Raw genomic sequence first — 10,188 nt, forward strand, 5'->3', positions numbered from 1 at the left:
ATATATATATATACATATATATATACATACATATATATATACATATATATATACATACATATATATATACATATATATATACATATACATACACATATATATACATATACATACACATATATATACATATACATACACATATATATATATATATATATATATATATATATATATATATATATTGCAGTGTGAGAGCCAGCATGTGTGTCGCTGGGTGAGTTGCAGGAAGATGAGAACACCGGTAGCTCTGAGGGTTAATGAGTGATTATGTGATTGTAGGATTGTGTGTCACTTCCCCTGTCAGCTGCTTGTGGTCTTTCTTCTTTAAAATGTGTGCACATTTACCGTTCTGCAGGCCCATCCACAGCTGTTTATGGTCTTTCTTCTGCATGTCATTGACAACTTGGCTCTTGTGCTTCAGGGCGTCAGCCTCCTTGATGCTGGACATGAAGTGGGCCTCTACCACGGAGTTGGTTGGACAGTGGAGCAGGTCATGATCTGGAAAACTCTGACAAACAAACATTTTATGGAAAGTCAAATTATTAATCTTGATCATTCATCGTGGGTTTATACAAAATAAATATGATCGTGCATTTAGTTTTATGGTACTGTTGAGCTGACATTGTAAGTTTACCTTTTTTTTTTCTGCAGAGCACACATATTCTGATTGGCTCTTACCTTAAAGTGCACAGTGATGCTCCACGGTAAAACAGTGTGAGAGGCATGGAGGTCAAACAGAACTCCAATTGGATAGTGCCTTAAATCCACAGAAGTTCAAACAGAAAATAATAGTATTAGGAAAAAATGTCAATTTATCACAGTGAATAGCTGGCCATGATGACTATTCTAACTCTGACTATTAAACCAAATGATAACTTGTTAGTTGTGGTGTTTTTGAAAATGTCATATAAACGGGTATATATCACTTATTCTTTTTTTCCTTGTAAAATAAATTACAGCTCTCAGCAAATTTAATTCTGAAAACGCATCCTGCTTTTCCTTAATGGTCCAAAGTGGTTCCATCGAGTTAGTTTTAATTTGTTTCAAGCTGAGATCTGGTTTAGTTTCTAGAATCTAGAGAGCCACAACAGAACCACATTGTAATATCTTTTTAAACATCTCTTCTAGACAGAGCAGTCATTTACGACATTTCATTTCAATCAATTCATCAGTCATTTACGACAAGATACAAAGAGGTCAAGTAGTCTGTCTGTCCCAATGTACTTGCTCTTATTAGGTAAAAACGAACTAAAAAGAAATATTACAGGTTACCAGAGCAGAAAGCTTCCTACTATAAAACTTGAACAGAGAACAAATGTATTGCAATGGGAATTGATTTAGAGTTTAAAGTCAGAAAAGTAAGCGGCATATCTTTATGTTTAAGAAACTTAACCCAGTAAACACTGATAAACAACTGATTAAGCTTAATCAAAAGCTTTTCTTCTTCTCCAGTGTCTTTTAGAATGATTTTAGTTTCTTCACATTCATTGACTCAGTTACTGGTGCAATAGTGACACCTTGTGGCCATATTTTAGGCCTGCAGTCTTGCAACTGGCTCGGCTGCAAAAAGAGCTGAGCCAGTTCATACAAGCTGAGACTTCTAATGTGGGTGAAAATCTAGTGTTAATGCACTTCTATGATTTTAGATTTTTTTCTAAAACACAGATGATTGCAAACGGTTGTATACAAAACATTTAATCCCATACAACCGAATGGATCTAGATTTTAACTCATAGACATAAAAGTTATATTTACTCAAAAATTGCACCTTAACTACACACTGGGCATGATGATACTGCTTGTTGTAATAACATAATTAATGTAAATAAAAAATGAAGATTGTGACAGAAAAATTAAAATACATGACTTTAATATGCTTTTAGGTACCAAATACAGAAAGAAATAAAAAGCTCCATCTGTATCAACCCACAATGTAAGAACACATGCGCAACACAACTACTAAAATCAGTAAAATCAGTTCCTGTAACAATCACTCTCTCACCATTTGAGTGGTGTTCCTTCGTATTCAAACCACATCTCCTCCACGTCTTCTGCCCTCATCACTTTGAGGAAGTGTTTTTTCACTTTGTCTGTAACCAGAGGGAGATAGCTAACCCTGGGTAGCAGCAGCTGACAAAATCAAGAGAACAGAGGAAGACAGATTATTAAAACAGCCTGTGGCTCTTTGGGCCAAATTTAAGGTTTCCAACTGCAACTAGTGTGACATGAACATATGTCCTATCAGTGTATGCATCCCTGGTTTGTACTTATCATGTCACAGACTCTTTTTAAAATACTGTGAAAGCTTGGAGAGAAAGCATGGAGACTGAACAGCATAAAAAAAACATAACAATACAGAAATCAACATAAATCACACAAATAGAAATATAGTGGAATGATGTTGGGAAAAAAGTATGTAAATAAAAAAAAGTAAACACAAGTCAGATTGAAAGTGACAGCAAACAAATGGCATGTGTCAAGACAAAATGGCCTGCAGGTGAAAATCTTTTACCCTGTCTGCAAAATGTGGTGCCCCACCCTCCATCCCTCCACAACAACGTCTGATGGGCCCTGGGGGAGGAAGGACTTCCTAAATCTGTCTGTAAAGGAGCTCAGTGACAGCAGCATGCTCCTCTGTGTTGCAATCACCACAACAAACTCCGTCTGCATGCCCATCACCACCACAGAGCCAACACATCTGGTCAATCTGTCTAATCTGTTACATCCTGGTCTGCCCCCTCCCCAGTTCACTGACCAGTAAGACATTTTACCACCTTTTTCCACGGTGCACTTATTGGTGGAGGAGTCGTGTTTACATCATTTTATTCTATGTGATGGAAGAAGTTATCACTAATTTTAGCTGCACAAACACAAAGTCAAACCAAGTAAATCAGTGTTGTTTCTGGGCAATGTGCATCAATGCTGATCGGTGAAGAAAAGCAATGTGACACAGCAATCCCATCAAGAATACAGCTGGAAAACCAGGTGTTTCCAGGTTTGCTCGTTGCAAAGATCAGAGCATTTCTGTACTTACATAGTAGGGCTCTGCCTCTCTCTCTGTAACCTCATCCGGGTTCAGTGTGAAGCAGGTGGGTATCCGGCCAAACCAAACGTCTCTTAACACGTCCTTGTCATCTGCCATGCTGTTGATGCTTCCAGTGACACATAAAGAATAAATTCTCCCAACACAGAGCCCTGAGTCCAAAAGGCAAACAGCTTCCTGCTGTCAGAGGATCAGAAAGTAAAAGTATTATCATGCCTCAATCATAAAAAGGAATACAGCAAAGGTAAGCTCAAGCTTGAATGAAATAACTTGACCTGAGGTAGGACAATGACATATATATGATAAACTATCTGTAGAGTTATAACCCAGTCATAAATGCAGCAACTTTTCTGGTGCTGCACGCCTGTCAAACTACGCAACTGTGATGCCAAAACTGACATTAGCTTGAAAGCTAGGTGTGCTAACGTAGCTGCTGGAAATATCGCAAACACATGCTTATCGTGAACTTATGTGCTAATTTACAGATTACTGCTACTATTTCGCATGGAAATACACGCCTTGTGCAGAAAATGAAGAGGTGTTATGAGCAAACGCCTTACTTTTTTGGTCGATCTCTTGTAGACAAGCTGAATGGGAGATGGGCCCTTTCAGACGGTGTTTTCCTTCCCTTTACTGTCAACATACCGGAAAAGAGCTGTACATTACCGGCGAAACAGCGACACCCTACGACCAAACTCATCACTCCGAATGCTACAAAAAAATAAATAAATAAATAAATAAAATTAAAAAAAAATTATATATATATATATATATATATATATATATATATATATATATATATATATATATATATATATATATATATATATATATATATGTATGTATGTATGTATATATTAATGTGAAGCATTAATATAATATTTTTCCATAAACACTTCATAGGAGTAAGATGTATTATTTTCATTGAGTAGATTAGCGGAGCGGAGACCCATCCAATATGGCGGCGACGCTGGTTCACGCTTCATCGCGCAATGAGGCGTCTATATATATACACATATATATATACACATATATATATACACACATATATATATATATATATATATATATATATATATATATATGTGTGTGTGTGTGTGTGTATGTGTGTATATATATATATATATGAAAATAATACATCTTACTCCTATGAAGTGTTTATGGAAAAATATTATATTAATGCTTCACAGTTAGGTGGAGGAGGTGGAAGAGTGAGTGTTTTTAGTGTTTTATTGAGTCACGGGACAATTTGAATTTCCCTTTTAGGGAAATCAATCAATCAATCAATCAATCTATCTATCTATCTATCTATCTATCTATCTATCTATCTATCTATCTATCTATCTATCTATCTATCTATCTATCTATCTATCTATCTATCTATCTATCTATCTATCTATCTATCTATCTATCTATCTATCTATCTATCTATCTATCAAGAGATTTTTACATGGTAGCATAATTACCTCCGCCAAGGAGGTCATGTTTTCACCGGCTTTATCTGTTTGTGTTCAAGTCAAAATAACTAAAGTTATGGATGGATTTTCATGAAATTTTCAGGACTTGCTGGACATGTGAAAAGGAAGAACTGATTTTGGTGGATCACCGTTTGGATCCAGGAATGTTTTCAAGGCCTTGGCGGAGATTTGCGCTCTCCAAGTGTTTTCTGGTTAACTTCTAAATTGCACAGTTTTGATACAATACTTTATTTTCAGACTTTGTACAACTGTATCTCTATATTGATTAATTAATAAATGTAAATAAAAGAAAGAGTCAACCGTAGTCAAGGGAAAGCCAGCAACTATTCCAGTATTTTGTTCAGCATACAGTTGCAGTAACCCGTGTAATACTGAAAGCAGTTTGTGTAGAAGTACATTTCACAAGGTTGAATAATTTATTTAACCAGATGGAAATAGATATATAAATCCAAATGCATCAATAAACAATCAAATATGTTAGTATCAAATTAATGTATACATTTATTTATATTGTAGCTACCATATGTCTTTAAATAGCATTCTTAAAACTAATGTTTTATAGTGATACATATAACAATATCACTGCCCTTTGTAACAAACCAAACTGTGACAAAAATCAGGTAAAAATTAGTGAAGTTATTGCTGTGGTTTGGCCTACACCTTACAAAAAAAAAAAAAAAAAAAAAAAAAAAAAAAAACCCGCATTGGAGGCGCATGAAAGACCCATCCAAGATGGCGGCGCGATGAGACGTCAGCTTGTATATGCGTCTACGTATCTATGATGTCTATGGTTTATGCGGTTGAGCTTTTGCATCGCTCATCGTTAGCTTCAAGAATGGATAAGAAATTAGATACAGACAGTCTTGAAATGCGTCTTCAGGCGCTGGAAGCCAGAATACACGGCGAAAGAAGAAACAAAAGTGGAAAACCTGTTAAGGTTAGTCCAAAGTGTCTGCACTCTTACGTGAATGGTTCTAATGGAAATAGTTTACTAGCTAGCTATTAGCCTAGCACAACAAACGACGACTGTATGGAGCGCGAGGAAACGCCCTGTTTCTTTTTCTGCACAGCACAGTGAACTCTACATTAAAACAAAAGTTACCTGAATTAAAATCCGTCTTAGATAATAAAATTTATGTTTCATTGCCAGCTGCATTGTTATTTAGCCCGTACTTAGCATGTAAATACAGCTAGTTGTCTTTCATCTGGCTGTCATTTCCATTAGCAAGGTGTGTGTGTGTGTGTGTGTGTGTGTGTGTGTGTGTGTTCAAAGTATCATGTGTAGTACATGAACCTTTAATTATATGACATGTTAATGCAGTGTTTCTCAATTCCAGTCCTCAGCCCCCCTGCCCTGCCTGTTTTAGACGTGATCCTCCTCCAAAGCGCCTGAGTCAGATTATTGAACTTCTTCATCAGGTTCTTTGCAGCCTGTTAAGGAACCCTTTTTTTCATTCAGGTGTGTTAAAGTAGGGCTGCCTGTAAAACATGCAGGGCAGGGGGTCCTGAGGACTGGAATTGAGAAACACAGTGTTAATGTCACTGTAACACTCCAAGAATCTTCTTTTCCTACCTTATCTATTAATGTAACTATTTATTTGATTTTTGACTTTGTGAGCCATTGTGCATGTCAGAATGTCTGTTTATGTGTCTATTTTATTTACTGTCTTCTGTGACACTAAATCTGAAATCGCTGTAAAACAAATCTACATACGGGTACAGATAAAGTCACCTGTACCTGAACCTGATAGATATGTAGTGCGGTAGTAGCAATATTTTTCTGAAGAGGGTCTGCCCCACCAGAGCATGTGATGTGACAAACACCAAACTTACAAAGAGGCATTGAAGTTGGAAGGTTTTCTAGCAGATCATGTTTCTCAGATCCAACAAAGCCCTATTTATTGAGATCACAACTTGATATCAGTATGAATGGCTAATAATTGGAAGTATCTTATCATTTCTGCTCTGTGTGACTCAGATTTAACCCAAATATAGTTATAAAATTAGATTGTTTTTTTATGCTGCAAGTTAATTCTGTCCTTTTATGAATATAAACTTCAAGTCATTACAATTGTAGTACTGAGGAAGCCTAGAGGAGAACGGTGCACCAAATGAAAATGCTCTCCTTCCATCGCAGCTTCCTTCTGCACCTTTGGGATTTTGTGTCGGATGTCGAGCACAGTTGTATAAATTCCACAAGAAGACTGCTTCTGACTTTTCCATACATTTTCTAATCACCACAATGAAAACTAATCTGTTTATTTTTGATCTGCAGTGTGCAGAATCTTTGGCCAGGATTCAGTCTGGTCTGACCAACACAGCCAACAAGCGGGAGAGAGTAAAGATCCTCCACAAGAAAAGTGAGTCAGTCAGCCATGTGCTGCATGAATTATTTCACTCCAGAGAGATGCACTTTTATGTTGATGCATTCATCTTTGGATTTTGAATTTTATTTATTAGAATTAGAGCCCTAAAGGGAGGAATCAGGGTGTTGTGCACTGAAAGTACTTGAACCACACATGTTGTGCTGCTTAATGATAATTATGGGCCCACCAACAGTTCTTTCATTTTAGGTGAACATTTGAAAGTGTTTTTGTGGGATTTACAATGAGAAGTGACAATGTGTTCACATGATTTTTTTCCCCCTCATTTCATGTAATCTGTGGTCTCACAATTTGTGAACGCATTCATTGGTTTGTGTGTGTGGTGCAGTTGAGGACCTTATGAAATACCTGGACCCCCAGTTCACCGACCACATCTCTGTACCAGATGCGATGAAACTGGAGTTCATCCTTGCTGGTAAGTACCAGGGGCCTCATTTACGAAGCTGTCACACGCACAAAACCTGGCGTATGCCAATTATAGTCAACTTTTGGGATTTATCAAAACACGACTTGGCGGTAAAACGTCCCTACCTCCACGCCAACTCTGACCCTGGCGTACGCACAAAATCTAGAGAAACGGGAAATGGCGACACCAAAGGCAGAAAATAAAACCAAAGAAATGGTGTGAAATTTGATACATTTGTTCAAAATCTGATATAAATCTTTATGCAGAATGCCGTACATTAACAGCATTTGCAAATAAAAAAAAGTGCACATTTGATATTATTACTTCACCACGGAAAGCATCAACCACTAAAATCTGTTCTGAAACGAAGCAGTTACGTGTTATAAAAAACATTTCTCACAGTTAAGTCATACAAAAGCTGCCACAATAATAAAAGTCTTAATGAATAATTGTATGATGACGTGGTCGCCATGACAACAGCCCATCATTAGGCTGATCAGGGTGTTTCCTCCACCTGCAGATACAAAACATGAAGTGATGGTTGGATATAAAATATACCCAAATGTGTAAAGGCGCACAGTGGCTTATCTGTCCCTGCGGAGGAGCTTGGAGACTCTGGAGTCGAGCCCGGCACCTTCCAAAGGGAAATGACTGACAGGTCGGGTCCGATCCTTTTTCCAACCCAGAGCGCAGAAAAGAACTATGTTCTCCACAGCCAGACACGCTGTGGCGTAGCGGCCATCGGGCAGATGGAGGCAGGCGGAGGTGCCTCGATGCCCAGGAGGAAACCTGTTGTACAGCTGCAGATGTGTGCAGACGGTGGAGGCGCTACATAACATGGTACTAAATGATGTCAGTGCTTCACCTGCGTTCACCTGAACAATCATCCAATCTGAATGATTGTGTTGTCAATCATCCTCTCACGTTGGAACCAAACGCTGCTGCTTTACGTCTAGAAATGATGCAACACATCAGAGGTGGAGAATTCTGATTCATTCACAAGTTTATCTTTAGTGTCGTTTCTGTCAGGGTGGTGTTTATTTCTCTCCATCTCCTGCACGTCCTCCTTGATGGCTATTACCGCAGCTAGGGAACAAGGTGGAATCACTGCGCTCCCCCCTTCCTCCCTGGCAAACATCCTCCTCCTGTGGACGAAGATGCAGCTCTCTCCCTACATTTTATTCTCTGACCACTTTATTTTTACTTTCTGGATAAGTCCGGTCGCTAATGAAACACGCTGACAGCATCTGTCGTCTGCTGACATTCCTCTGCCTTTCTGGTGGTTGTGATGTTCATCCCGTCTCCACCAGATAAAATATTTTTACATTTTACAACCTCATCGATTAGAATTTCTACCTCATTTTCCAGAAAATTCCTCTTTTTTGCTTTTTTCCCTGCCGAACTGTCATGGAAATGAGATGGATTAATATTTATCAGGGGTGTTCACCAGACCTTTTATGGCCAACACATGGGCGTGACAACATTTAGTGTTGATCCTGATTTATGAAGCGAAACAGGCGTGGGACATACGTGCGCACCGCTTTGTAAATCGGGAAGGTTTTTTTTGCGCCACATTTCCTGTTTTCCGTACGTACGCCACCTGTAGTCAGCGTTGCTACGCACAGTTTTATAAATGAGGCCCCAGAAGAGCACAAAATTTGTAAAATTGAAATTAGCATGATAATCCAACATTATATTATACTTATTTAAATGCTTTATATGTAAAACTTTGTGTACTTATTCAGTATCTTTGTCTGTACAGAGGAAGAGTTCCTGCTTTCTCAAGCTGCTTTGCTAGAGCAGGTCAACAACTTGCAACCACTGTTGGACAGCACCTACATCAGAGGTTTGAATCTAGCAGGAAGCATGCTATCCAAATATACTGATATATGCACTGTAATAGTAGCTTTTATTCTTTGATATAAAGTGTTCAGAGTCTATAGTCATTGGCAGAGGTGGCAATTCCTGGTCCAAAAAGTCAAAGTCCTGTCCTGCGGCTGTTTTGATCATTCACCAAACGAGCTGAATTTAGTGAGCAGAGTGTATTTGCTAGGTAAACAAGCCTGTTGGAGAAAACACCTGTTCTAAATGTTCAGCTAGATCCAAAAACATGGCAGGACTTTTACTTTCTGGACCAGGAATTGCCACCTCTGGTCATTAGATATACACCTGTCCAACATTAAAACACTCAGATAAAGAAAGTTCACTCTCCTCATCTTGCTACAGTGCAATGTTCTATGAAAATGTGAATTTTTGTATGAACTACCCTACAATGTATAACATCTGTACAAACTATTCACCCCACTGTGTTGTCAGTATTTGTATTTTTCATGTTTTTCCTATTGTTTTGTGGGATTGTCCTGTGACTAATGGCTAGAATGCTGAAGCTGTCATTGTCTGTTTTACCTGTTTTGTTGCTGTGCAGATGTACCTGAACATGCAACCAAGCTGCAGCGTCTGTCACAGATTCACATTAAAGAACAGGTAGCCTGTCTGCTTTGTCTCTCTACCTACAGCTTTAAGTCTTTCTATGCTTATAGTGTTTACTCGTTTGTTTGTGTATCTTTTAGGACCAAACTGAAGCTCAGTCGATTGAAGTGAAGAAGCTATTTGAGGAATACAACAAAATGGTACCGTTTCCTTCTATATGAGCACTTCAGATTTAAGTATTAGACTCAGTGACCAGACTTAAAGTCACAAAAATCCTAAATGTAATTGGGTTTTTTTTTCTTTTTTTTTTTTGCATCATTCTCATTATGTTGTGTTTTTCTTCTTGGGATTGAAAAATATAACACATAAATGCTCATGTTCTTAAACTAATAATATTAAAGAAAATAACTGTTTCTGGCACAACTCATCACTAAGTAACATCTGTCA

The 10,188-nt window shown here is 37.9% G+C and overlaps 2 protein-coding genes across 2 annotated transcripts; one reads left to right on the forward strand and one right to left on the reverse strand.

Moving 5' to 3' along the window:
* Positions 1-345: 345 nt before the first annotated feature.
* LOC306774260 (autophagy protein 5-like) lies at positions 346-3,667 on the reverse strand (the record flags this gene model as incomplete). The annotated part of the gene is made up of 5 exons (XM_079264258.1): positions 3,604-3,667; positions 3,035-3,223; positions 2,003-2,130; positions 679-757; positions 346-508 (listed from the first exon to the last, which is right to left on the reverse strand). Coding segments are annotated over exons 2-5 (478 nt in total), but the record flags the coding sequence as incomplete, so codon positions are not given.
* A 1,649-nt stretch (positions 3,668-5,316) lies between these two features.
* Positions 5,317-10,110, forward strand: dctn3 (dynactin 3 (p22)). The gene is made up of 6 exons (XM_079264259.1): positions 5,317-5,458; positions 6,797-6,881; positions 7,234-7,320; positions 9,074-9,157; positions 9,737-9,795; positions 9,882-10,110. Exons 1-6 carry the CDS (start codon positions 5,357-5,359, stop codon positions 9,960-9,962), a joined length of 498 nt encoding a protein of 165 aa, XP_079120385.1. The 5' UTR covers positions 5,317-5,356; the 3' UTR covers positions 9,963-10,110.
* The last annotated feature ends 78 nt before the right edge of the window (positions 10,111-10,188 follow it).

The sequence above is a fragment of the Telmatherina bonti genome (genome assembly GCF_933228915.1).
Source record: "Telmatherina bonti genome assembly, contig: scaffold_286, whole genome shotgun sequence".
Taxonomy (NCBI): domain Eukaryota; kingdom Metazoa; phylum Chordata; class Actinopteri; order Atheriniformes; family Telmatherinidae; genus Telmatherina; species Telmatherina bonti.